Source organism: Mustela nivalis, assembly GCF_964662115.1.
Source record: "Mustela nivalis genome assembly, chromosome: 8".
NCBI lineage: Eukaryota > Metazoa > Chordata > Mammalia > Carnivora > Mustelidae > Mustela > Mustela nivalis.
Window position 1 is genome coordinate 49,758,221 of NC_139027.1, and position 27,997 is coordinate 49,786,217.

Below are 27,997 nucleotides of genomic sequence, written 5' to 3' on the forward strand. Positions count from 1 at the left end.
AAAGCCTATTATTGCACGAGTTCAAATAAGGGGCAATAAAGCCCTAAAGTAAGCAGTACCCTGAGAATAGAAAGAAAGGATGAATTTCCTAGAAAGTACCAGAATGGGGCAGTTATAGGACTGTTAAGGCAAGGTGGGACAGTCCAGGCTGCCTCTGGGGCCACAGTAGGGAAAGGAAGGCAGTGAGAGGAGAGGCACTCTTTCCCCTCCCCAGACTCCCTTGGTCCCACACTCCCTACACAGGAACTGCAGAAGAAAGAATTTCTGATACCTTGGGAGTTAGGAACCCAAGAGGAGAAGAGGATTATAAACGTGGTTCTTCCAGGGGAAAAGTTCAAGGACACTAACCTGAGTGATAAAGGACATAGTATATTCAAGGACACAAAACTTTAAAATAAAGCAAAACTTCATACATTTGCAGACTTTCTCCCCATAGAATTCTGATATAAAAAGAACTCATTCTTCTCCCATACAAGGTATTTACTCAACTGTCCTCACCTGAGGGGTCACAAACAATTATTTCTAGGACACCTAAAAACACTAGGCTCATCTCATAGGAAGAGAAATACAGAACCAAGTGCAGCTTCAAACACCTTCCTAGATGTTGCCTGAGTCAGAAAAACACAGTCAACATGACAACGTTGGTAGGGTGGGGTGGCAAGGGAATGCAATCACTCAGTTGGAGCATAACCTGGCACCGCAAATAAAGGCTCCATTGTGGTTAGCTGAAAGCTTTTGGGGCCTAAGGAGGAAGTGAATGGGATGACCCACTTGAGACAACACCAGAAGAACAGAAAGCTTAACAGCCCTGGAAGATGGCAACAGGCAGACAAACGACACTGAGCAGTTAACAGTGAACTAGGACACACCTTCAATATCAGCCCAGCTCAAATTGCATTTTCCCCTCACCTTTCCCCAAACAATCAGACCTTTTAGTTAGCCTGTTTCCACAATACTTGATCAAACAGATCACTCCAGAGCACACACACACAAAATATGTTAATTGTTATTTTATTGTAGAGGAAAAAAATATCCAGACATATTTGTTAAATAACAATACTTCCTGACAAAATCACTCTTCAGGGTTTTTGGGCCTCACCATCTGGTCAGACATAGTGAGCTATCCATCACCCTTGTAATAAGCTTCATTAATGTTGTCATAAACCACAGGAAAACCCAAAGATTTTCTAAATGGCTTCCAAATTTCTGCATAGATGCCCTTAATAATTCCAAAGGTAAACAGTAGACAAATAGGTGGAGAAATTAGGAGCATAGCTTAGAGGAAAAAAATATGTTAACTTGTGAATCTAGAATAAAGGGTATAGATTTAAGTGTTCATTATACCATTCTTTCAACTTAATTTTTTAATTGCAGACAGACTGAAAAGTTGTCTTAGTGGGATCATGCTATTTTTCCACACTTGTAAAAAATACAGCCAATTATTTCTTTTTAAACCAGAAATAGAAAATCAGTTCTCCCCCAGGTGATACTCACTTTTAATTTTGTTTAAAAAGGCTTCCAGAGCTTTCTGGAAAGTTTAAATTAAGGGCCTACAGTACACTGATATGGTTTTATAGTTCTTGGGAAGTGTTCAAGTCAAATTCTCATCGAAGGTCTGTGATGGTCACTGCTCTGTCCACAACAGTCACATGGCTGCAGCTCTACAACAGGGAAAGAGAAAAAAAAGGGAAAGTCCTGGAAAATTCTAAGAAGTCACTTTTTAAACCTTCTTGTTTAACATGCTTATTCTGGCTAGTGGTTTCCAGTCTGGAAGCCAGACTGCTATTTACTTGCGGTTATGATGAGAGCCCTGGGAATCAGTGACTCCCCAATCCCTATCTGTAGTCTCAATCAATGTGAGCCCGAATATCTTCACTTACTTTTCAATTGGATGTATATTCTAGAGTTGTTCATAAAAAATTTACATTTCTTCGAAAGAACTGATGAATTCATTATGTTTTTTTTTTTTTGGGTGACTGTGTCAACCAGCTAATACAGTGCACCCACTGTCACGTGGGGAATGCTTAGTTTCATCACGCAAAAGGGGTCTTTATAACTGAAAAACTGAAAATGTGAGCACTGTTTTTGCAGCCACTATTTCAACATCCTGGTACCCATTTATTATATTAAATGTACCCATCCTGGTACATTTATTATATTCCCGGCAGACTGACCTATTTTGAACAGATCTGTCAGAAAGCTCTTTCTCAAACTCAGCTGAGAACTGTCATTCTGTGAGGACTTAGTTTCAGTTCTGGGAGGCCCATGAAGCACACTTGATACCTTTTCATACAATAATTCTTCTTTCACTGAAAGTCAGTTTTCAGATCCTCCCTGAGGTTTCTCCTCTAAACATCCCCGGTTCCTTTCATGTGACAAGGTTCTGAGTCCCTTTTCCATACTGGTCACTTTTTGGTGAACCCAAAAGAAATAACACTCTATGGCCAGCATGGAGAGAAGCAACCTATCACATTAGATTTGAGGGACAAATTGAAACATACTGATCTTACCAGCAACTGAAACTTTTTATTCATGGACTATAACTTAGGAAAAAAAAAAAAAACTTCCTAAGAAGGTCAGAAAAATAAATCCCTATTATTTAAGCAAAATTTCAGAATCAAATATACCTTACCAATCTTAAAGGGCTTTTTTCCTCTGAATTTCAATCTCTCACTGAAGTACAGCCTTAGCAACTGGCATTGATGAAGGAAAAAAACTAACATTTAATAAGCCAGCTACTGCACCAGGTACTTTCTTCAGTTAAGCCTCTCACCCTATAAAGTAGGTATTATCATCATTATCATTCCCCTTTCCAGATGAGTAGGCTGAGGCCCAGGAAAATTAAGTCTAATCCAAGATAGTCCTTAAATGGCAGAGCTACGACTCAAATCCATTCCTATCCCACACCGCTTCCCACGTATGTTCTTTTTAGGAAGATTTGCAAAGATAAATGACAAGGTTGATCCTGTGCGTGGGTCAGAAAGGACAATGCACCTCATCAGCTCAGACTGTCCTCCCTGCTTGACGCATAGCCCCAATTTCTTCTATGTAGATACGTACACAGAAGAGAGGTGGATCCTTGCTGTGTGGATGAAATCCTTTCTGGCGACAGGAAGAAATCTCCTCTAGCCCATGGTCAGTTAGTTTAAAGAATCCAGTTCTGCAATTAAAAAAAGCAGGCCCAGAATCAAGCAAAGGTGTTTCCCTAGTCCCAAATACACATGCACATGCACACGCGTGCACACACACACACACAGAGTTTGTTTTGAGATAGCTTCAAAAGTGTGCTGGCACATAGGTCTCTTCTCTGCTGAATGAATCAGAGTTAGAGAATGACTCATCACTGCCACCACACTAGTTTGCTTGGAGAACTCATAGTAAATAACAGGATTTAGAATGAAAAAGAAGTTAACTGAGATAATCTGTTTAGCTTTGAAATTCTTTAATTTGACACCAGTCTCTTAAAACTCCTATTGCTTCAAGTCAAACACTTTAAATTTCTTATGTCCTTTTCTCAGAAAAGCATCAAAATTGTTGCTTTGGCTATCTTTTTTAAAACAAGCATAGGAGGTGTATCAGGATATGGTGCTTAGAATGTAACTTTTAAAAACAGCCAATTACAACCACAATCTATATATTTTACAGAGAACAAGGTCTGCCAAATAGAAACGTTTCCTGAGAGGCTTTTCCCCACTATCTCCTTATAATGCCCCAAACCACATCAATGTACTTACTCTTGGAATTTGGGGGAGCAAACAATGGCTATTGACTCCGGCAACATCATCTGGTAGGAGCAATGAGTGTGTAGGTCAACACTGGAGAGGAAGGCAGTCTGTGTGGGATGAGTCTGAGAGGAGGAAAAAATGTCTGAGATGCCCCTCAGTGAGACAGCCAAGCCTGGCCCATGAAGGAAATAGAGCCAAAGAGCTCTCAGTTGGCCACAATCTCCTTCTCAAGCACAAAGCCACTGGCAATCACGATGGGGCAATGCCTGAAGTTCATTACTTTTTGAGCACTGTAAAGAAGTATAGCTTAACAGAAGTACATGAAGAAACTCATAATTTGAATGGACCATCAAGACTTATTTGGCCCCTCACAAGCTTTCTCTCTGCAATGGAGAGCCATCCATTCTGGAATAGATGGTAGACGCTGTTCAATACTTCAACATGGTAGAAGTCAAGAACTTAACAAACCCCAGGTGGGTGAATGATTCTTCTTCTTGGCAGAGGTCAGGCATGAGTGTGCAGCACTATAGGCAAAAATAGCAAATGCTGTCCTATGGCTAAAGAATACCATCTAAGGATGTGAGAAGCCGCGGGCAATCAGGATTTCAGCAGTAGTTAAATCACACAAAAGACCCTTTCTTGTTTGGGAAAAGGACTAAGATATTGAAATTTGAGGGTAATCTATTACCCTCGAAATGTACATTCAATTGATCTCATTTGTTTTCAACCATTTAATGTTTTACTGAGCACACTGTTAGTACACAAATGAACAGTCACATAATGCCTTATGCTCGTCTTAGAGGAGTATGAGTACAGATAACAAGAATGGAAAAAGAAAGCCCCAACAGGACTCAAAAAGTCTACCAACCTTCACTGACAGAAGGGCTAGAACATACGTGTACTTGATCAGTGTTCTTAAACCTGCTGGGTATGAAATGAAGCTCCCGAGGAGCCTGTCAAAAGCATTGGCTCCTGTGCCCACCCCTAGAAATATCCAACCGGAGACTTTTTTTTTTTTTTTTTTTTTAAAAAAGCTCATTCAGGGGCACCTGGGTGGCTCAATCAGTTAAACATCTGACTCTTGATTTTGGCTCAGGGTTGTGGGATTGAGCCCCACATTGGGCTCCATGCTGGATGTGGAAAGTGCTTGGGATTCTCTCTCTTCCCCTCTGCCCCTCTCCTCATCTATAAATAAATAGATAGACAGATAGATAGATAGTTAGGAAGTTGATCCAATGATTCTTATGTGCAGCCTCATCTAAGAAGCACCCCTCCACACAAAGCTGTGGCCAGCTCACTGCAGAAGAGGTCTGCAGGCCAGGAACAAGTCAGCTGAGTACTACAGCAAATCCACACACAGGTCCTCTTGGGGCAGGTATGAACTTTGGTGACCACAAAGGAAAAATAGTGTCTACCTAATTATGAGATCCTACAGGACAAATGGCCTGTACCAACACCTTTCATCCCACAGTTAGAACAAGGAATTTTAACTGGGACAAATGAGGCCTATACAAGCTGATCTAGACCTCTGACCTAAAGTTGGGTTAGCTGGAAAGACAATATAGAGGCACACAGCAGGAGCTCAATAAATAATTGTTAACCTAAATCAAAAAACCTTGTCTTGAGCCTCTATTCCCTTCTATTGTGCTTTCTCTTTCTCCTTCCCTTCACAATTGAATTTCTTGAAAAAACAGTTGTGTCCGTCATGCTGGAGACAGAGGAAGGCATTTTTATGAAGAGAAAACAATAAACCAAAGGAGCAGAAATGAACAAGGAGATTCAATGCTGGGGGCAGCTTCCGCGCCTGGATGGGAGTGAGTAGCCACAGGACAGTGATGCGAGCTAAGGCAGGGCTGAGGCAAGCTGAGGGATGGCCGTGAATCCTGGGCAGGAGGGTCACCCTGTAGCTGGTGATCAATACATGATCATACACACTTTTGGACCAGGGGACCTGGTTTACAGCTGGCAAAATATAGAAGGAAGAACTGATATTCTCCATAATCCTCTTGCCAAGTTTAGGATGTGAGCAAATCTCTGCTTTTTTCTGCTTTTAATCCCCAGTTGGGAAGGAATGGTACAGAAAGATCACTGAGGAAAAAAGCTGAAATACTGTCAACTTCAGCTCTAAATTTGTTCCTAGCTGGACCCTCAGCTACAATTTAGAAATCCTTTTATTCATTTGGGGCTGAGTTCTACCTGCAGTCTAAACAGTAATTACCCAAACATTCCCCCATGTCCTCCAGTTCCTAAAACCACCTGTCTCCTCTGGCCAGGCAGAGCATCTAGATGGAATCAAATGAATTCCATCAACCCCTCCAAACAGAACCTCCAAAATCTCTCTGTCGCTTTCTTTCTTCAATTCTGTCTGAGTGTTTTCTCCCCCATAAGAAGATGAGCCCCCTTCTTGTACTTTTGATTGAATACATTCCTACCACCACATTACCTCGTCTCTGTCCCTCTTACATCTCCTCTCTTGGCTCCACGATGCTCCACTGAGCACCGCTGGATCACTGGGCATACAAACACATTCACACAACTACACACAAGAATGTAGATAAGCCTTAAAAATGTTAAGGAAAAGAAGCCAGACACTGAGGAATACATATCATGATCCTATTTATATAAAGTTGAAAGTCAGGCCAAACTAAACTGCCAAGATCAGGGATATACAAATAGGTAGTAAAACTGTTAAGAAAGCAAAGGATTTCCAGAAAAGGTGGGAGAGAGGTTACCTGTGTCAGAGGGCAAGTGTGACAGGGCAAGACCATGGAGCGGGAGCATGCCTCTCACAATGTTCTAATTCTTCACATGGGTCATGCATGTACGTAGATATTTGCTTCATGATTCACTGAAGTGTACCTTTATCTTCATGTCCTTTCTTACGCTTTGCCAATATAAAGGTTTCAAAAAAAACCAAAATCAAACCAAAACACAAGTTCAAGCTTTTCACACTAAACCATAAATCAAGCAAATACTCTCTCAACCTGGCTATTCCTTAAATCACCATCCCATTTTTTCCCTTTTCCCTGTGAACTAAACTCCTTCCAAAAATAGTGTACATTTCACCATCAGCACAACCTCAATCCCCATTACTTCTTCAAATTCTATAGCATTCCTCCTCCTCTGCCTTCGGTGCCTTAACACACTGCCTGCCCTCCCCCTGCTCTTCCATCTCTCTGCTTCACAACCAACTATTATTCCCTATACTTCCCTGGGGGGCCTGCCCCCAACCTACTGGTGAATCTCTTCTTGCTCTCCAATCACCTCCAGTTCCAAGGCCTCCCAGGTCAGTTCTGTGCAGAGGTCTCCCAAATCCACTTCCTACCCTGACCTTGCTCCCAAGTCCCAGCCACATTTCCAACTGCCTGCTAATTACCTCCACCGACAGAAAGCCTCACACATACTTTAAATTCAACATGCTCAAAACTGAACCCACAATTTATCCCACTTCTCAAGTAAGTTATCCTCCTGGAGCCCCTGTTTCTGATAATCACTGCCACCCCCATGAGTCAGGCCTGCTCTCTAAGTCACCACTGGCTTTTACTCATCCTCCTCTTGCTCATTACCCACATCCTCTGAAATCCTACATTCATCTCCTTCCCAAATGCAATGTCATCACCCTAGCTCTCATCAGTAGATTCTATCATCCCTGAAACCTCTTATATGATCTCCCTGCCTTGACCTACTTTAAAACAGCTTTTATTTTAGATATTCTAAAGAATGGTTTTGAGCATAGCCTTGCTCTATTAAAAAACCTTTAAAAACTCTACACTTACTATATAAGAACTATTTTTTAAAAGATTTTATTTATTTATTTATTTATCAGAGAGAGAGAGAGAGAGCATAAGCATGCAGAGGCAGAGAGAGAAGCAGGCTTTCCTCTGAGCAAGGAGCCCAATGTGGGACTTCATTCCAGGACCCTGGGATCATGACCTAAGCCAAAGGCAGCGGCTTAACCAATTGAGCCACCCAGGCATCCCAAAAGAAGAACTATTTTGCCTATCTGCCCAGGACCCCCCAGAACATTGCTCTAATGCATCATATTAAAGCTTATCGACCAATTTCCTGATATGAACCATGAACCCCAACAAACCAGACCTCTCAATGTCTCAGGAACATAGTCTGCTTATTCCAGTGCTACCCCCTGCACATGGAATTTTCTCTCAGCCTATCTTGTCAAAATTCTGGGAAATCAAGCCAGGTGCAATCCTCCCCTCCAAATTCCATAGTGCTGTTTGCACTTCTGGAAGCACTTGGCACCTTCTGCCACATGTGAAGAGTGATTACTTGTCTCTTTGTCTAGTCTCCTTTATGAGACTAAAGCCCTGTCTTACTCAAATTTGTATCCTCCAGCAGATAAGAAACAAGTTTTCTGCCACTCACATACTATATAATAGGGGGTACCCAATAGAAGGCAAATATGTAGGTCATGGAATGCAGACAGGAGGGGCACACAGGACGGCCTCTTGGGTCAGTATTTCCCAAGTCTAACATACAAGTATGTGTAATCTTCCTAAATCCAGAAATGAGTAGACTCGTTTGTAAGTAAGCCTATCACAAAACATGAAAAGTAGCTTGGTCTGTGGAGTGAGGAATTGAAAAGGAATAGGAAAAAAAAAAGTAGAAATGACCTCTAGGAATGGAATTACATTTTACCTAAATATCACCTCTAGGGATGGAATTACATTTTACTTAAATATCACCAGACTACTCACAATAAGCAAACCCTTGAAAATCTGCCATAGTGGTGACCCAACTGGTTTACATAAATATATATGCTGTTTTAACAAAGACCAAATGCAAACATCTGAATTATCTTCCTTGGCTCATTAAAATAGTTTGATTTATAAACCTTTCAGGAACATCATTTGTGTGAAGTAGGCATATACTCTAGGCCAGCATCTTACCACCATTCATACTCACAGGGAAATTGGGACTTTACAGGAAATAAGTTCATTTTGATTAAATTAAAAATTTTTTAAATTAAATTTTTAAAAATTAAAAAATTTTTTAATTTAAAAAGAAAATTTTGGGGGGGCGCCTGGGTGGCTCAGTGGATTAAAGCCTCTGCCTTCGGCTCAGGTCATGATCCCAGGGTTCTGGGATCCAGCCCCACATTGGGCTCTCTGCTCAGCAGAGAGCCTGCTTCCTTTCCTCTCTCTGCCTGTCAAATAAATAAAATCTTAAAAAAAATTTTTTTTTAATTAAAAAAATTAAAAAGCCCTAAGTAGTTCCTAGAAATCAGTACCGGAGTAGAAGCAGCCAAGTATGCGAGGGAAGTCGAGTGTGCCTCCGGAGGAGGGAAAAACAGTCACCTAAATAATCTGGCCATAGTTCACTTTGCTCAAAGAAAGAAAGAAGCAGCATGTTTATAACTTGGGGAGGGAGGAGGAGCCTGGCCCTCGGAGAGCTCGGGATTGCTTACATGGATCCAGCCCAGTGTGATGAGACCCTGCTGATCCTGTATGAGGAAGAGCTCTTCTTCGTTCTCGGTGTGGCAATAATCAGACCCGGCACTTTGCTTGGGGATGAGAACATGAGTAATGGTAAACTCATTCCTCATCTGTCAAAGGAGAAAACAGTTTGTCACCACTCCCTGGCACTTAGGCAACTCCCCACTGTCACAGTAGTTTCAAGGTAAACATCTGTACAACAAAGGCCGTTCTTAAGCAGGCATGAGGACTGGTGCTCCCTGAGTCCCTCACTCAGTGATTTCCAACCTTGGCTGCTCATGTGCACTGCAGGGGGCGCTCCACAAAGCCACAGGCACCCACAGTCCAGTGGGAATTTCCAGGGGGTGTCAAATGGGTCTACTTGTGGGTCCCAAGAAGCTCTGGGATAATACCATTTCTCTTCCCTTGCTTGAGTCTAAGGTAGTTTCTTCTTACTGGTTCTCTTAACCCTTCTCATTCTCTAAGGCTCAGTTTCAGTCTATTCCATTTCACTCATTTCTGCATTCAGCAGTTAGCAATGGGTTCTTCAAGTGCCTTTATTCAATGACATTTCCTTCTCTGAATCCCTAGCGCTCCACTACATACACCATTCAGTGTGTTATTCATCTTTGGGTATATCTCCCATCTCTTCAAAATGCTTGGGTATGTTCTATGGACACATGCTATGTGCCTTACATGTTGGATATTCCCAGGCCTACCATAAAGCAGGTATGCAAAAACTGACATACAGGTAATGCTGGCTCTTCCTACCAAGTTTAGAATTATCTATTTCTTACTACTAGCATGAAAATAATCTGTTCAAGGGACCATGAAAATCAATAAAATGCAAGGTCATCACACTCAAGGTTAACACTGCATTACGCTATCCCCGGTTCCTTCTGCAGAGGGACTGTCGCAAACAGTAACTGACCCTGGATATCTTCTCTGAGAGTCACAGGAGGCCAAGGGGGAAAGTACAGTCTCAGCTCAGGAAAGCGTTTGGTTTTTACCAGTTTTCCACAGAGAATTCCACATGTCTCTACTCCTCGGGCTGTGTTGGCACTGGCTAACTGGAGGAACTGCGGGCAGAGCCTCTCGGGCACCGCCACATGGCGCAGTCCGTCGATTGTAGGAGCTGTCGTAGAGAAAGGAGAGAAGTCTGAGACCGGGGGAGAGCCTTCCCAAGCAGACCCCAGAGCTGGCAGTCCTGGGAGAGCAATGCCAAATCACTGGGGTTCCCCAAACTGTGGACAGTGAGTGGGGATCTCATCCTGACGGATGAGGAAGAGGGTTGTGGCCACAGAAACTGCAAGTGCATTACTTTAAAAAAAGAGGCTTGCACAATTCAAGTTAAGACAAAGGTGAACTACTCCTCAAACAAGTTCCTGCATTATTTAGAAATTCTCAGTTACAACCTAATATAAAGGATTTAAAAAAAAATCTCATTCAACTGAATTTTTATTTTTATTTTAAATCTCTCTTTTACCTCGCCTAAGAATATTGGTAAGTAGGACTTTCAAAGAAATATACCAGATATATTCTTCTAGGTAATGGAAAACACTTTGGGTAACGAATTCTGAATTTATTCATTTAGAAGAACGTTAAAATGCCAAAACAAAACAACAACAACAAAAACCCCCAACTGGTCCTCAAAAGAGGCATGAATGCACAGAGCAGCTCAAAAGCCTTGTTCAGAATGCCAAGAATGGGCCCAGTCGCTGGACATCAGGGAGAAGCCCTGTGAGAGACCACAGGCTCAAGTTAGGATGTGTCTTTCATAGTCACATTTTCATTGAAAAGAAAAGAGAAAAGAAAAGGGATGTTCTGTTGCTGCACATGTAACAGCAAGCTCCAAACTGCTGGGGAGGTAACAGACAGGGGAGCAGGCAGTCACATGGCGGTGGGACAGCAGCATGTGAAGATTCTGAAGGAAATGTCGGCACAGTCCTTTCCTTGCAACTCCACAACCACTCCCTGAGTGCACACCAGTGCGCTCACTGTGCTCAGCTCACAGGGAACACAAGTACGAGTAAGATTCAAGCCCCAACCAGGAAAAAGTTAAAATCTAGTTATTAGCAAATGACTACATCATCAGGGAAATGATCTCAACTGCATTATAGAAACTAGAGATTTGAGAGTCTTAAGGAGAACAGAGTCAGTTTAAATGAAGGGAAGGAGATCTGGCAAAACTTTAAGAAAAGCAAGGAAGACAGAGATAGAGAAAGGAGATTTTAGGTTCAGGGCGAATGTTAACAAACCTCCTTGGATAAAATAGTCCAGGGGCAGTGCACCTGGGGGGCTCAGTGGGTTAAAGCCTCTGCCTTCTGCTCGGGTCATGATCCCAGGGTCCTGGGATCGAGCCCCACATCAGGCTCTCTGCTCTGCAGGGAGCCTGCTTCCTCCTCTCTCTCTCTGTGCCTGCCTCTCTGCCTACTTGTGATCTCTGTCTGTCAAATAAATAAATAAAATCTTAAAAAAAAAAAAAAAAAAAAGTCCAGGGGCTGCTCTGAGAACGTGACAGCCAAATTTGACCAGAGCACAGAATATGGATGAAGGAAAAACAGTGGGAGACAAGCCTGCCAAGTCCATAGGGAGAAATCCTAAAGGCCAGGATTCAGAGTCTGGAACCCCTTGTCTACTCTTACGCTGTCCTTATAAGTGGATCTTCTGCAAAGCTGACTTCCTTAACTACTACTTGAAAGTTCTTTCCCAAAATGATCTGTTCTACTAACCGAGGTATATGCACCATTTTGCTGCTACTGTTACTGTCTCAGACAATCTCTCAGTGATGAGAGGAGGAAAGACTGCCAACAGTTTTTACGGCTAGCCCGAATCATCACCAACTACGTATAATATTGACCTTGACCAAGCTCCTTAAGGAATGGGATCATTTTTAGGGCAAGTGCAACTCTGTAGCCCATTTTTATTTTTTAAAAGTCAATTGTTAGGGACGCCTGGGTGGCTCAGTTGGTTGGACGACTGCCTTCAGCTCAGGTCATGATCCTGGAGTCCCGGGATCGAGTCCCGCATCAGACTCCCAGCTCCATGGGAAGTCTGCTTCTCTCTCTGACCTTCTCCTCGTTCATGCTCTCTCTCACGGTCTCTCTCTCAAGTAAATAAATAAAATCTTAAAAAAAAAAAAAAAGTCAATTGTTAAATTATAAAGTGAAACTATAAATTTCAGATTCCCCTTCCAGAGGGCCAACAGTGTTCTCTAATTCACTGAACATTTTGAATCTCTGTAAAATCCTTAAAAGTGAAGGGTCTGACTTTCAAGGATATTATGAGCTCTTCAGAAAAGTGACCTGCTCCAGGTAAATTATATGGCTGAAGCAACAGCCACCTGCACATGACAGCCAGTGTCACAGAACCCAGCATGGCTATACTGACCAAAGGGGCTTCTGTGACCAGGGTCTAATGAGTGGGATCATGGAGGTGATCTTGGGCTGAAACCCACAGAATGACACTCTGCTTGGGGGCCAATGAGATGGAAGAGGCCAAGAGCAAGTGGACTCACTACTTTCTGAGTTGCTCAGTGCTCCTGGTTTCAAGGACCTGTCCACCACGGGTGGCTTGGCAGGCCTCACGGTCGTATTACAGTCTGTAGACTGTGCAGATGCCACAGGTGCCGGGGGGAATGCATCTGGGGAGGGCTTCTCCAAGTCCGGCACCAGGGGGCCGCCTAGGCCAGGGTCCACCTTCCCAAACTCCTGCACGATCTTCAGTCGCTCCTTTTCCAGCTCCTGGTTCCGGATCATCTCCTCAAAGGCATGGAACTGCTCTTGCTCCAACTGCTGCTGCTTCTGCTGGGCCACCCTCTGCCGCTCCTTCTCCAGCTCCTGCTGGATGGCCACGCTCCGTGCGAGCTCTTCTGCTTCCCTCTTCTGCAAAGAAGAAAGAGGAGTCAGGCTTACACGTGACATTCAGGTGACTTCACACCTCAGGAGGACAAGGCTTTGCAGCACAGTGATTTCCTAAAATGTGCACCTGCTCCGGCCCGATTTCCCAACACAGACCTCGCGCTTCCCTCGGCAGTTCCACACTGCAGAATGTCACTGCTTCTGTCTAGCTGGCCACTGCAGACTGACTCTGCAAGGACAGTGAAGGTCCTGATCCCCTCACTCTCCTTCCTCAATGGCTCTTTACTAATGTATTTTCTTCTTTACTGAAATCTTGCAACTTACCGTCTATCCCTCATAATCTGTATCTAACACAGTTTTATTCTGACTGTGCTGTGCATACATTCTTTATCCCAAGCAAGGCTGCAAAAGAGAACCAAATCCAAACTTCACCCTGCTGTATTGGGGGTCTTTAGTGAATTTTAACCCAAAAGGAAGCCTCCAAAATTTTCCTGCTGATCAGTTCAATACAGAGTGACATTTTCAAATAAGAAATATCAAGTAATAATCTCCTTCAATAAGGTTTTCACTCCCTCAGTCCCTTACAAATAGATGCCTCATAGCTGTTTACTGCCCTGCTAATTTGCAGCATCTGAGTTCAGAGAAGGGCTCAGCAGAGCACTACAAAATAACATGGAAGGGATCCCAATCCACAGTAAATATTCACATCTGACACAGACCACACACGTGCCTTGGGAGTTTCTCCACGTGTCCTAACTCACTCTCCCTAACAAGAATCATTTGAAAACAGATTGAAGAGCAATCAGTTATTATAAACAGGTATAACCAAATGTGAATCAATACCCCAAAATTTGCTGATCTAAAAACCTGTCCTTAGGTTCTCACTCTAGATATAGCAAACAAAATTTCCTATTCCTCAAGTTACCCTGTAAGACAAGCAGGCTAAAACTATGTTAGAATTCTCAGCCTAAACATTTGTGTTCCACTCTTTTGAGTTTCTGGTCTTTGCTGAAAAAGTAAAATATGACAATAAAATCACAGGATCTGCTAAAATATCATATTGCAATGACAGGGCACAGCCTAAGAAACCACAATAATTTCTTTTCTTTCTTTTTTTTTTTTTTTTTTTGCTGTTATATACTTACCTTTTCTTCATTATATTCTATATATTCTTTTGTATATCGTTTTAATAGCTCTTCCTTCAGCTCTTCTGCCTTGGGAAATGCAATTTCCTTCAACTTCTGAGACACAAAAACAGAAAACAGAGAATTAGAATAATTCCCAGCTAATTAAGTACAGAAGTAAAAAGACTTAAGTCAGCTTGGCAATGGCAACAATGTTTCCCAAAACAATGTAAAATACCCTCTACTATACCATACCTACTACCTCATAACCAATCTGACCTTATCTCCCATTGCAGGATTTGAAGCTCAGATGTGGACAACATTACTTTTACCTTGAAGTTAGTCTGTGCTGCTTTTAGATGGGCAACAGTGAAAGTGAAGACCCACCTTTACTGTGTCTTTCTTTTCAGGAATGACAGCTGATTTGTAATCTCGATGCTTTGGGAGTTTCTCAATAAAGAGCCTAAAGGAATGGATCAGAATCATTATCATGCAAAGAAAATGTCCAAATGTCCAACAGACTCTGAAGCAAAGCAACTCCCATGTCCTGCAGCCACCACAAGACGGCTTTCCAGACATGGAGGAAGGGGTCACACAAACCCAGTGACCATGTTCCCCACCCACCTTCAACCTGTGTTTCTCTCCTCCCCTGAATCTGGTGTGCAGGAAGCACCAGACTCCCACAACTAAAAAGATGAGGGCGGGGGCAAACTTACCCTGTGTCCAAAAATTTACCTCCAAAGAGATTCTTTTCTTATTATGACCATGACAGGCTTCCAAAGGAAAGGGCCTCGGTCACAAATTCTTCTCCAAATAAGTCTGGCAACCAAGGGCAGAAGGCTGAGAAAATCCATGTTTTAGACTACTCTAGCCCTGTGGCCTTAAATTTGGCTTCTTTTTCTTTGGGATTCATGTGCCTTCAAAGCAGAATATTCCTTGCATCATATTAAGCACTGAGATCCTTAGACAGTTCATGTGTTATACGTGTGTAACATGTGCATGTTACATGTGTGATGTGCATTACGGTCCTGATGAAAAGTTCTTAGAGAAACTAAGTGCTAGATTTTCTCTTCCAGTTTTATCCATAGCTGTAAAGCTCAGTGGGAAAAATAAACTGAATCAATTCACAGATCTCTAATGTTTATGATGTGGGAACAGTGGGAAGAGTGAAAACAAACAGAAGTTCAGTGACTTGTCACAGTCCAAAGTGGCAGATTCAGCAGGCCAGTTCGAGAGTCTACACTTCTAACCACTATATCACTCTGCCTCTACATGGCTCCAGAACGCCCAGAACTGTTGGAGGGGTACTGAACAAAGATGTCTTTTAATAGGATTAAGGTGTAATGAATTCAAACTGATACCCAAAACAAATCAGTTGAGGGGAGCTTACCCACAGCTCTAAAATACCACACTGTAGTTGGGACTAAATGATTCTTTTCCACTTTCTGCCCATGGGTAGGAGTAAACGGAGGAGGAAGCCTCAGTAAGGGGAAGGAAGTCGACCTCCACCAAAGCAAACTCTTTTGAAAAGAGCCTCCTCCCTTGGTTCTATATTAGGCACATGAAATTTTCATTTCAATCCAGTTTGACAAGACCCTTCAGGCAGGGATGAATTCTAAAATCAAAATGATTCTAAAACTCTCCCCTTTGGGTTCACAGAGAAAGATATAAAACAATTTACTTGAAGTCTATATTTAAAATACAGATTCATTTGGGGGCACCTGGGTGGCTTAGTGGGTTAAGCCTCTACCTTCGGCTCAGGTCATGATCTCAGGGTCCTGGGATCGAGTCCCGCATCGGGCTCTCTGCTCAGCAAGGAGCCTGCTTCCTCCTCTCGCTCTCTCTGCTTGCCTCTCTGCCTACTTGTGATCTCTGTTTGTCAAATAAATAAATAAAATCTTAAAAAAAAACAACAGATTCATTTATTCACCCATCAAGCCCTGAAGAAGATATTAGAATAAATAAGGCTAGTTCTTATGTTCAAGACACCTATCTATAATTCAGTAACACCCTCTTGGCTCTACAAGACCAAGGTACCTGTTCCTAACTTTAGCAGGCTGAATGTGCTTTGTATGGAAGCCTGAATCAGCCCAGATAGCACCATGTAACATGACCACCACACTTAACATGCACTTGTGCTCCCAACCTGAAAAATTGAGAAGTGAGGCCAGAGGTTCCTGTGTCTTGTGCTTCTCTGCAAGTCCCTCTAAAGCCAGCATAGTGCCTGTATGAAGAGGCACTCAATAAATATCTGAGCAATAAAATGGGTCTTAAAACCTTCAGATGAGGTGAGTAAAGAAAGAAACCTGAAGTATACAAAAGTGCATTTGGTATGCCACCTGGTATGTAAGAAAGGGGGACAATTCTCTATGTGTTTGTACATATATTTTAAGTACACAGTAATACAGGAAATCAAGGAAAGTAGAGGGCAGGTGAAAGAGAGTAGATGGGACAAGAGTGGGAGGGAGACCTCTCACCACACACCTCTATTATTTTGATGTTGAACCACGCAGTAGAATCTAGTTTATAAGGTAAAACTTCTAGACAGGTACATGAATACCTTCCTCTTGTTCCAGCAACCATAGTCAATTCTCTGAATGGGGACCATATGGGCAGAAGGGTCTCTTGAAACCAGAACAGGCAACCTAGCCCATTGTCTGTACAGGAGGCAAGTGCTCAGCGGGGAGGGAGCAGGCTCTGGAGCCATGCTGCCTGGGCTCAAATCCTGGCTCAGCCACGACTAGCTGTGTGAACTCCTCCAAGTTACTCAGTCTCACTACCCTTCAGTTTCTAGATATATACTCTATATACGGAGACAAACTAGCAATACCTGATAAGGTTGCTGGGACGCTTAAAGAGATTTTTTTTTAAAGTGCTTAATGAGCACTGGGTGTTATATAAGACTGATGACTCACTGACCTCTACCTCTGAAACTAATAATACATTATATGTTAACAAACAAAGAAAGAAAGAAAGAAGAAAAAGAAAAAATAAGTGCTGAGCACAGTGCCTAGCACATAGCCAACATCTGCTATGACAGCTATGTAAGTTATATGACTGTTTTTACTAATAAATAAACAAAAAGTGTGAATAAGAACCAATGAAGATGTTAACACCAGGGCTAGAAGTGTTGTAGGCACAGAATATGTGTGGCCCAGAGGTATACTGTTCTCTAGGGTTAGATCTTGTTGCAGCTTAGAGAGGGGAAACATACCAAAGCAAAGATATATTGGCAAGAACACAAGCAAAACAACCAGTTGGGACAATGGGGATAAAAAGAGATACACAGAAAAGGAAATACAAAAGGTAAACATACAAAAGAGTATTCAACTTTACTTACAATGAAAGAAATTCAAATTAAGACAAGGTACCATTCCCATATATCAGATTGGCAAAAGTTTAAAGGTTGATTATAACCAATGTAGACAGGATGAAAGGAAATGGGTGTCCTTACACACTTTAAACAGGACTGTAATTTAATAATACATTGTATTACCACAGGACTGTAATTTTCCTGGGGGTGGGGAGAGACAACTATTCACATTTTAAAATCTGCATATCCTTTAAACTCACAAATATACCTTTAGGAATTTATCCTACACAACAGTACTAAAATATACACAAGACTATTCAATATAACATTGGTCATAAAAGTAGGGAAAACTAAAAAATTAAATGTCCATCAATAAGGGATTATTTAATAAATTACATTGCACCCAAATGTGAAGAACAACATAATCATTCACTCATTCATTCAACATATTTACTGAGCATCTATTATGGGATTTGGCAGTGAACAAAGTCATAAATCCCACCTCATAGGGTATGTGTTATGGGGTGGGCAGATAAACAATAGAAGAAAAAATATATTGATAATCAGTGCTAGAAGTCATTAATAGGGAAGGAAAACAGGAAGTGACAGGAGAGGGAGTGGGATTTTATACAGGGCAGCTAGGAAAGCATCACTGAGAAGACAGCATTTAATTAAGCCAGGAAGAGACGAAGCCATGAAGAGATCTGGAGCAAGACTGTTCCAGGCAGAAATGAGATGGCATGAAATGAGATCAGTATGACTTGATACAGAAAGATATGACTGTTAAGAAGGCAAGTTGTAGGGCGCCTGGGTAGTTCAGTCGGTTAGGTGACTGCTTATGGCTCAGGTCACAATCCCAGGGGTCTGGGATCAAGTTCCGTATCAGGCTCCCTGCTCTGTGGGGAGCCTACTTCTCCCTCTCCCTCTGCCTGCCACTTCCCCTGGCCTGTGCTCTCTCTCTGTCAAATTTAAATAAATAAAATCTTAAAAAAGAAAGAAAGAAAGAAAAGTTGTAGAACAGAATATACTGTATGAGCTTATTCACATTTTAAGAAACAAGAATAAACACATGAGCCTAATAAACACATGAGCTTGCACGGACAAACATTTCCCTCTACACACAAGAAATTAACAGTGGTCATCGCTGGTGGATTCTTTTCACTTTAGTATTTCCCTGGCTGGGTGGTTTGAAAAAATAATTGTTTTGATCATGAATATTAATTTTCTTTTTTTTTTTTTTTTTTTTTTTTTTTTATTTGTCAGAGAGACAGCGAGCGAGAGCGAGCACAGGCAGACAGAGAGGCAGGCAGAGTCGGAGGGAGAAGCAGGCTCCCTGCGGAACAAGGAGCCCGATGTGGGACTCGATCCCAGGACGCTGGGATCATGACCTGAGCCGAAGGCAGCTGCTTAACCAACTGAGCCACCCAGGCGTCCCGAATATTAATTTTCTATACAAGAAACTATTTCAGAGAGTCCAGCAGAAACTCTATAACATGGAGAGATGAAGGACTCTCCTCTCCTCTCTCCCAATCTTAGAAATTGATCAGCAAAGTGAGCATGATCATAGACTCTAGTCTGTAAGCCCCGATCCCAGAAGAAAACATTTTCGATACAGGGGACAGACCATTTTCAGCAAGCAAGTCTGTGCTATAGGAGGCTCGCACAGGAGACAAGAATTGCCTAAGTTCTGTGTAACTCCCTTCTATGTAGCCTAGTCAATGACCATAAAAAGCTGTGAAAGAATTCACCGCCTGGATTATTGTCTGTGCTCATCATGAAAATATGTACTGATTTAATATGCTGAAGATCCTGTTATACCGGGGTCTGCAAAAGGCAAAGCATTCCTACAGGAGGGAAAACCTCTGAGAGGGAAATGTAATTCAGATCATTCAGATGCCTGAAGTGTCCCAGGGAAAAGAACAAACATGCCTTTTAAAACCCGGAATTAAAGTACCCACAAAAGGTCTAGAACAACGACTTGCAATAGTGGGGGAGGCAGAGGAGTGGTGAGGGAGATGCCCGCTCCCCTCCCTCCTCTCTCCGCAGTTGTAATAATTGCCGAAGTGAGCCACTGTTACTGACAAGAATATACCAAGAAAATGAAGTGGAAAACAGACTGAGAATATTAAGCCAGAACTTTTTTGCAACTCCTACGGCTTGTCAGTTCACAAAATCAGAATCAGGGTCTTAAAGATACCAGCGAGAAAAATGAAAGTAGCTACATTTATTGCTTCAGGTCAAGCCAATCCAACAAAGTCCCAAATCAAACTCCAAATCTATCAAGGCAAGTAAATGAGCTGCTTCATCCCACCCCCTTCTCACTGAGCTTTCCTCCTGGCCCATTTTGTGGTATTAAATGGTCCCATCAGTGGGAACCATATACAAGGACAGATTCCCCATAGTGATCTTGCTGTCAACATGGATATTCGTGTCACTCAAAGTAACCACAGGTCACAGGACAAAATCGATTTAAGTATCTGTGTACTCTTAATCCTACACCCACTTGCCTAGCCAAGAGCTTACTGCTACAGTTAAGCTCTTTCTGTGCTGTACCATCGGCTTCCCCTTCTCCACAGGTTCCTTTCCATCAGCAAAGAAACATGCTCCAGAATCTCCCATCTTAAAATACCACACATTCATGCGCTCCTTGTCCCTCTTCAGTTACTCTCTTTACTCTCTGTCCAAACTCCTCCAAAGAGTTATCTATGCCAGGGCCTGGCAGAGTACAACTAGTAGGTCAAGTCTGGCTTGCCATCTGTATCTGAAAATGAAGTTTCGTTGGAACACAGCCACACCCATTCGTTCATGTGTTATCACACTACAGAGCTTGTGACAGAGATCAAATGGCTGCAATGCCAGAAACATTTACTCTCTGGCCCTTTATAGAAAACATGTGCCGACCTCTGGGCTATACTCATGGTCTCTGCTTTCCTAGCGTCCATTCACCTTTCATCCCACCCAGATCCAATGTCTTCTTAGTCCTTTCAGTGAAACCTGTTTACTAAGATCACCAGTGACATCACGACACCAACCCCAACACCTGACCCACCCCATTTGACCCATTCTGATGCAGCTGGCCACTCTCCTGCAAATACCGGCCTCCTTTGGCTCCCATGACACCATTCTCTCCTGGATTTCCTCCTGCCTCTCAAACCTCCCTTGAAGTCCCGTCTGCTGGTTCTCTCTACCTAACCAACCTCGAGGCTCTTCCCATTCTATAGTCTCATTATCAAGGTTTCTTGATCTTTGAATGTGTCATGAATCCTCCTAGCATCTGATGAAGCCTATGGACTCCTTCTCAGAATAATTTTTTAAAGATATAATATAAAACATGAAGAATTAGAAAGCAATTCTACTGAAATACAGTTTTCCAAAATATAGTAATTGTATTGTGTGCTTTTTTACTGGTATATTGTTAATACATTAAAAATCAGCATCTACTTGTGGCTTTAATAACTGTACTGTAATTCAGAAGTAAAGGTAAGTGTAAATGCTATTTTTGGATATCAACATCAATCATAATGTGCTACAAAATATCGACTCTGGGGGGCGCCTGGGTGGCTCAGTGGGTTAAAGCCTCTGCCTTCAGCTCAGGTCATGATCCCAGGGTCCTGGGATCGAGCCCCACATCGGGCTCTCTGCTTAGCAGGGAGCCTGCTTCCTCCTCTCTCTCTCTGCCTGCCTCTCTGCCTACTTGTGATCTCTGTCTGTCAAATAAATAAATAAAATCTTTAAAAAAAAAAAAAAAAATATCGACTCTGGGGCGCCTGGATGGCTCAGTGGGTTAAAGCCTCTGCCTTCGGCTCAGGTCATGATTCCCAGGGTCCTGGAATTGAGCCCTGCATGGGGCTCTGCTCAGCAGGGAGCCTGCTTTCCCCTCTCTCTTGCAGCCTGCCTCTCTGCCTACTTGTGATCTCTGTCTGTTAAATAAATAAATAAAATCTCTAAGAAAAAAATATCGATTTCTCCCGGTGGTGACAGCATTACAAATATTATTAATACTACTGTGCAAAATGGAAGGAAATGCTAAATTTCAGTGAGAGGTTAGTAAACAAGAAAAGTTGTTCCCAAATGAATTCATGGAGAATAAATTCTATCGATGAATCCCTGTGGGGTTCCTGGATCTCTGATTAAGACCTATCTGCCAAAAGATCTCAGCAGCTCTCAAGGCTTCAGAACCACTCATATGCCGAGGACTTCTGAGTTTGTATCTCCAACCCAGACCTCTCCTCAATTCAGACTGGTACATCCAACTTCCTGCTGGATATCTCAGAGGCATCTTAAACTTAACACCTTAACATGTCAAAGAAGCCAGGCCTGAACTCTTGAATCTCCTCCCCTTTGAATCTCTTCCCTTGAATCTCAACCCACCTTTTTTCTTTTTTTTTTTTTTTTTAAAGATTTTATTTATTTATTTGAGAGAGAATGAGAGAGAGAGAGAGAGCATGAGAGCGGGGAGGTCAGAGGAGAAGCAGATTCCCCACCAAGCAGGGAGCCTGATGCAGGACTTGATCCCAGGACTCCAGGATCATGACCTGAGCCGAAAGCAGTTGCTTAACCAACTGAGCCACCCAGGTTCCCTCTCAGCTCCTTTTCTATACCATTCTCCCCATCTCAGTAAATGCGCCCATACATCCAAAAGTTACTCAGGGCAGAAACCTGACGTCAGGGGTGCCTGGGTGGCTCAGTCCTTAAGCGTCTGCCTTCAGCTCAGGTTATGATCCCAGGGTCATAGGATCAAGCCCCGAGTTGGGATCCCTGCTCAGTGGGAAGCCTGCTTCTCCATCTCCCGCTCCCCATTTGGGTTCCCTCTCTTATTGTCTCTGTCAAATAAATAAAATCTTTAAAAAAAGAAACCTGAGGTCAACCTTGACACCATCCTTCCCAAACTATCAGTCAGTCCCATTGACTCTACCTCCAAAATGCCCAATCCACTTGCTTCATGCCATTGCCATCAGTCTCTTCCTTGAATTGCCTTCTCTTAACACACCTTCCACCATTTACCACATAGTAGCCCAATTTATATTTTTTGGAATATAAGTAAAATTAAGTCATAACCTCACTTAAAACTCTGCCATGGCTTCTAATGCTGTCGAGATAAAATGCAAACCCCCATGGCCTGCGTGATGTGGCCCCACTTGCCTCTCCAGCCTCATCCCTTTCTCCCTCCTCCCTTGCTACACTCCAAACACAATGATGTTCCTTCATTCCTCAGAACACACAAAGGTATTTCCTACTTAAGAGCTCTGAACACACAGTAACACCTGTTTCAAACACTTTGCTCCATGCTCTTGGAAAGACCAACTCCGTGGCATCCTTCAAGTTTTAGTTTAAATTTTACCTGCTCAGACAGACCTTACCCTATTTCATACCCTTGGTTAATCTCTGTCCAGCACTCTCTTTGTCGCTTTCCTAGCATTTGCCTTACTCTGACATTTCTTTGCTTACCTCTTTATTGTCTTCTCCCATAACTACAAAGATACACCATGAAGGGCAGGGGCCACTTACTTCCTCTGTATCCAGGACTTAGAGCAGTGCCAAGTGAACAGCAGATGAACACAATACATATTTGTCAAATGAATATGGTCCTTGACCTCAAAGCACTTGCTATGAGAGGCTACAGGACCCAGAAGGTTCTCCAGAAAATACTGGAGAGAGTGATTCCATGATTCTATTTAACTTTCTCAACCATGATTTTTTTTGAAGAATTGTGCCCTGTGGCCTCATTCTGGGAAAACTCTCTACCAGATTACTGGAAATATACAAGAATATTATTTCTACCAGCAGTAGAAGAAAGGGACAGTAGTGAAAGAAACTTCTCAGGAAAATAAGTTTTGTGCCTACTACGTCAAGGAATAAAAAACTCATAATAGCAAAGAGAGACAAAAATGTAATTTAATTCTATGTAACTTTATCAACACTGAGGTCACATAACAGGGCATGATGGCGTGGATGGCCTGCATGATCTCTGAGGAGACAGGGACTACTTCTTTTTTTTTTTTTTTTTAAGATTTTATTTATTTATCAGAGAGAGAGAGGGGGAGAGAGCGAGCACAGGCAGACAGAAGGCAGAGGCAGAGGGAGAAGCAGGCTCCCTGCTGAGCAAGGAGCCCGATGTGGGACTCGATCCCAGGATGCTGAGATCATGACCTGAGCAGAAGGTAGCTGCTTAACCAACTGAGCCACCCAGGCATCCCAGACAGGGACTACTTCTAAATTGAAAAAATAAAGAGACAACAGCAGTCCCTTTTTCTACCAAAGGGACTCTTCAATCAGAGTATGAATTCCGGGAAGTCCACTTGTAGGCTACTTTTCTTCAGAGCACCGGTTCTCAACTGGGCCATCAGAGACCACCAGGTAACATCTAGAGACATTTCTGGTTGTCACAACTCAGGGAGGGGATAAGGGGTACTATTGGCATCTAGTGGACAGAGACCAGGGGTGCTACTCAACACTCCACAATGCACAGACAGTACCCATAACAAAGAACTATTCTGCCCCAGATGTCAACGGTACCAAGCTTGACAAACCCTACTGCCGAGCAGTATGTGATCAAAAACTGAAAAGGGTGCCTGGGTGGCTCAGTGGGTTGGGCCGCTGCCTTCGGCTCAGGTCATGGTCTCAAGGTCCTGGGATTGAGTCCCTCATCGGGCTCTCTGCTCGGCAGGGGGCCTGCTTCTATGCCTACTTGTAATCTCTGTCAAATAAATAAATAAAATCTTTAAAAAAAAAAAACTGAATGTGATACAACTGAAATGCATTTATTATTTCAGGGAGGACATGTAAGAAACTAGTAAGAGGAATTCCCTCTGGGGAAGGGCACTGAGAGTTTGGGGAAAAGGGAGGGTTAGGGAGACTTACTTTTTAAATATATATACCCTTTTGTGCCTTCTGAATTTGCACCTTGTATACATGTTATCTATTCAAAAAAGAATAAAAAATAACCAAAAGATAGTCAATGTGGCTTAAACTATGGTCTCAACTCTAGCTTCAACTCACAGAACATTATCAAAAACAAACTAAAAACAAGACCAATGTCATAGATGAATCCTAATTAAAGAGTTAAAAAATCTAGGGGTGCCTGAGTGGTTCAGTTGGTTGAGCATCCGACTCTAAATCTCAGCTCAGGTCTTGATCTCAGCATCCTGAGTTCAAGCCCCACGTGGAGCCTACTTTTAAAAAAAAAAAAAAAGTTAGATCTGAGCCTTCTCACTCTGAAGTGTGGAACAAAGCATATCACGAAACCCAGAGCCTACTTCCTCACATATAGAATGGGAAGACAATGAGCTCTACCCCATGTACCTAGAACTATGAACATCACATGAAACAACGCAGGGGAGGGGCACCTGGGTGGCTCAGTTAGTTAAGCGACTGCCTTCAGCTCAGGTCATGATCTCAGGGTCCTGGGATCGAGTCCTGCATCGGGCTCTCTGCTCAGTAGGGAGCCTGCTTCCCTCTCTCTCTCTCTGCCTGCCTCTCCATCTACTTGTGATTTCTCTCTGTCAAATAAATAAATAAAATCTTTAAAAAAAAAAATTTAAAAAAAACCAACAATGCAGGGGAAACACTCTAAGAGTCATACAAACACATTACAGTCATTATTTTTCTAAAGGTCCTGGTATCATGAAAGAACAAGGCTAGATGAGACCCTTTAACTTTATTCCCTTCCTAAATTACACATCATTTCATCATCACTGGGGTTTTACAAGTTGTTCCCTGTTAATTGCACTGCCATCTTCTATTTATGCTGCCTACCTAAGATGCTAAGTAACTCAAGGGAAAGGTCTCATGATGAGCCACACAAACTGTAGGTGGTCAATACCTATTTGATGATTTGCATGATCATAATAAAGGTTAAGAAGAAAAACCTTTTTTCCTGAATCACTCAGTTTGTGACAAAAGCAGCAGAGATGACAAATTTTGGCTCTGCTAAACCTCAACAGTAATCCTATGATTAGCTGTCTTAATAAAGAGAGCATAGGAAAAACATTCATCAATACAAAACATGTAGTTTAACCATCCTTTCTCTTGCCTAACAGCTGGGCCACGTGGGCACAGGCCAAAAAGCTAGGTCTCTTACTCATGAAATCACTGAGTCATGAAAATAACACTTTCAGTACTCATAACTTTGAATGTCAAGGACAGTCAGTATGTAGGAGCTGCCTGCAAAGAATGATTAATGCTAATGATGTTGTAAAGTTCTCTAGTTTTAGCAATTCCGAGCAGAATAAATGAGCACAAGAGCAGAATGAGTGAGGCATCAGTCACCAGAAAAGAAAAAGGAAACTGGAGGTGTCTTACGTGATATACTTGTTATAGAGGATGAAGGCGTGTTCAATGTTGCCTTCCTCAGAGTAAATGGATGCCATTCGGATAATCTCGACTCCAGAGCGGAAGTACCGTCGGGGTGGAATGTCTTCATTTATCTCCACTGCGCTACCCATCTGGGAGAGGGCCCTCACCCGGTCTTCGGGTGGAAGGCTCACATCTCCATGGTCAGACATCAGGACCAAGAAGTTCTGAGACAGAAAAAACAGGTGGCATCAGCACCATGGTCCCCATCACCCCAACACAACCTAGCACACAGCATGGTTAGCCCACAAACTTTTACCTTACAGAAAAATTAAGAGAAAAATACCATATGCTTGTGGCTTGTATCAGATAAAGTCTCTTTCCCACAAGAAGGCTGAGACCCTCGAGGAAGTGCCTATCACAATGATCAAAGCATTGGCCGACTTAAAACCCCACAAAACCTGTGCCATGATTAGGTGGTACAGGGAGTAAAACTATAATGGGGATTTGGTTCTACCCTTTAATCATTCCCTATCATGAGGTGGCCCTGCTCTCAGCACCATAAAAAGATGGATGGTATCTTATATTTTTTGCGCTACTTCTCCCACCAGCTACCCACTTTCATCTATCCCAGTACTTGGCATAGTATACTCAATGAACTTTCAAGATGATTGTTAACTGATTTCAAGTTTGGTCATTTTCATTTAATGAGTAATGACACTTTCCCATGGTGTACTTTTTCATCTCTAAGCACATGGTGAGGGGAACTAGTCTGGGAATGAATGCAGAACAATTCTAGTTCTGCTCACTAAACCCCTCTTTCAGTCAATCCACAACATCATTCATCATGTCATCATGGTAATGAATTTAGACCCGAAAAACAACTTACTCAAATCTATCCTCAAAGACTAAGCACTCTTCAAATAACAAAAGGGCACAAAAGTAACTCGGTACTCAAAAATAAATAAGTAAATAAATAAATAAATAAAACAGACCCACAAAAAACAGGGAGGGAGTTTTCCCTGCTTCGAACTGCAGTAATTCTACAATCTTTCTAGATCTCATTCTATTGCTACAATCAGATTCCAACTCCCAATTGGTATGACTCTACAGCATTTTCAAAAAGAATCTGGGTACTTGAGACACACTGAATTACAGCCCACCCTAGCCAGCATGCTCTAGAATATACGACTAGAGTAGAACCCATTTTGGAATTCAAGGCCCTCTAACAAGTGGTCCCACTTTGTCTTTTCAGTCTTAAACCTTACTCCTTCCCATCAGAGATCTTTCCCTTCAGTCAGGATTCTAATCTGCCCAGAAATCCTCAAATGTGTTTCATTTGTCTACCCACTGTTTTCCTGTTCTCCCCTCCAAGCCCTCCCTCAAAGAGGCTTTTCTTGGTCAATTCCACCTCTGTCTGACTTCCCCCAAGCTTCCTCTCTAAACACCCTCACGAGTAGTACAAAAGCTGTGCAGACTACCAGGGATGCAAAGGCCTTCCATCTCCCCCAAAGCCGTTTTAGAGGCTCAGAAAGCCGCTCAGCAAATCTAAAACCTCCCCAGGCTGCCTAATTAGTAAACTCGATCCAGAGCCCATTAAAGCTAACTGAAGCTTGTTGCGCCTCAGTACCTCTGGGGAGATGATCTGTAAGGTCGAGAATGGAACCCCCTCCCAAGGCCAGCGAGCGGTACTAGAGGCCTGAGCAACACTCCAGAGGAGATGCGGCATCCGCAAAAAAAGGAGAAGGTGGCATAAAGGACTGAGGAGGAAAGACGAGGTCTAAGGAAGTTGCAGGAACGAGCCGAGGGGGCGTATTCAGTGGAGAGGGACCTCCTGACACCTGCTTGAGATCCCCTCCTTCAAGGCCCTCACGCCCAAGTTGCCAACCCAGGGGCAAAATTATCCAAGGTTCTCGGGTCTTCAGAGCGCGGCAGGAGGAGACGCGCGGGGAAAGCGGGGACGCGCGGGGCCTGGCGGAGGCCGGTGCCGTCAGTGGCCTCGCGCGCGGCGGGCCGGGCAGAGGGCGCGGGGACGACAAGGCCGCAGGCCCCACACTCACGGCGGCCACTCCCCTTCAGAGTCCGACTATGCTCCGGGGCTCAGCCCCACCACATTTCCCGGACCCTTCCCCACCTGTCCCTGCGGACGACACTCGGAGCTTCCGGAAACGTCACATCCGGCGCGCGCCCCGCCCCTCCCGCCCGTCTATCCATTGCACTCTCAAAAACGCAGGACCCAGGGCGGTGAGCT

At 43.0% G+C, this 27,997-nt stretch overlaps 1 protein-coding gene across 6 annotated transcripts; it reads right to left on the bottom strand.

Annotated features, from left to right (window-relative positions):
- Window positions 1-995: 995 nt before the first annotated feature.
- STAMBP (STAM binding protein) lies at window positions 996-27,997 on the bottom strand. 6 transcript variants are annotated; one of them, XR_014315075.1, is made up of 11 exons: window positions 27,377-27,910; window positions 25,756-25,973; window positions 14,529-14,604; window positions 14,163-14,258; window positions 12,675-13,041; window positions 10,168-10,292; window positions 9,151-9,288; window positions 6,458-6,609; window positions 3,735-3,847; window positions 3,061-3,160; window positions 996-1,661 (listed from the first exon to the last, which is right to left on the bottom strand). XR_014315075.1 is itself a non-coding variant. In XM_082743958.1 (10 exons), exons 2-10 carry the CDS (start codon window positions 25,956-25,958, stop codon window positions 1,605-1,607), a joined length of 1,275 nt encoding a protein of 424 aa, XP_082600084.1. In that variant the 5' UTR covers window positions 25,959-25,973; window positions 27,881-27,997; the 3' UTR covers window positions 996-1,604. The 6 variants fall into 6 exon arrangements, 5 of the variants coding, with proteins under 5 accessions (XP_082600084.1, XP_082600085.1, XP_082600083.1 ...); XM_082743958.1 differs by lacking the exon at window positions 6,458-6,609 and having other exon boundaries at window positions 27,881-27,997; XM_082743959.1 differs by lacking the exon at window positions 6,458-6,609 and having other exon boundaries at window positions 27,807-27,921.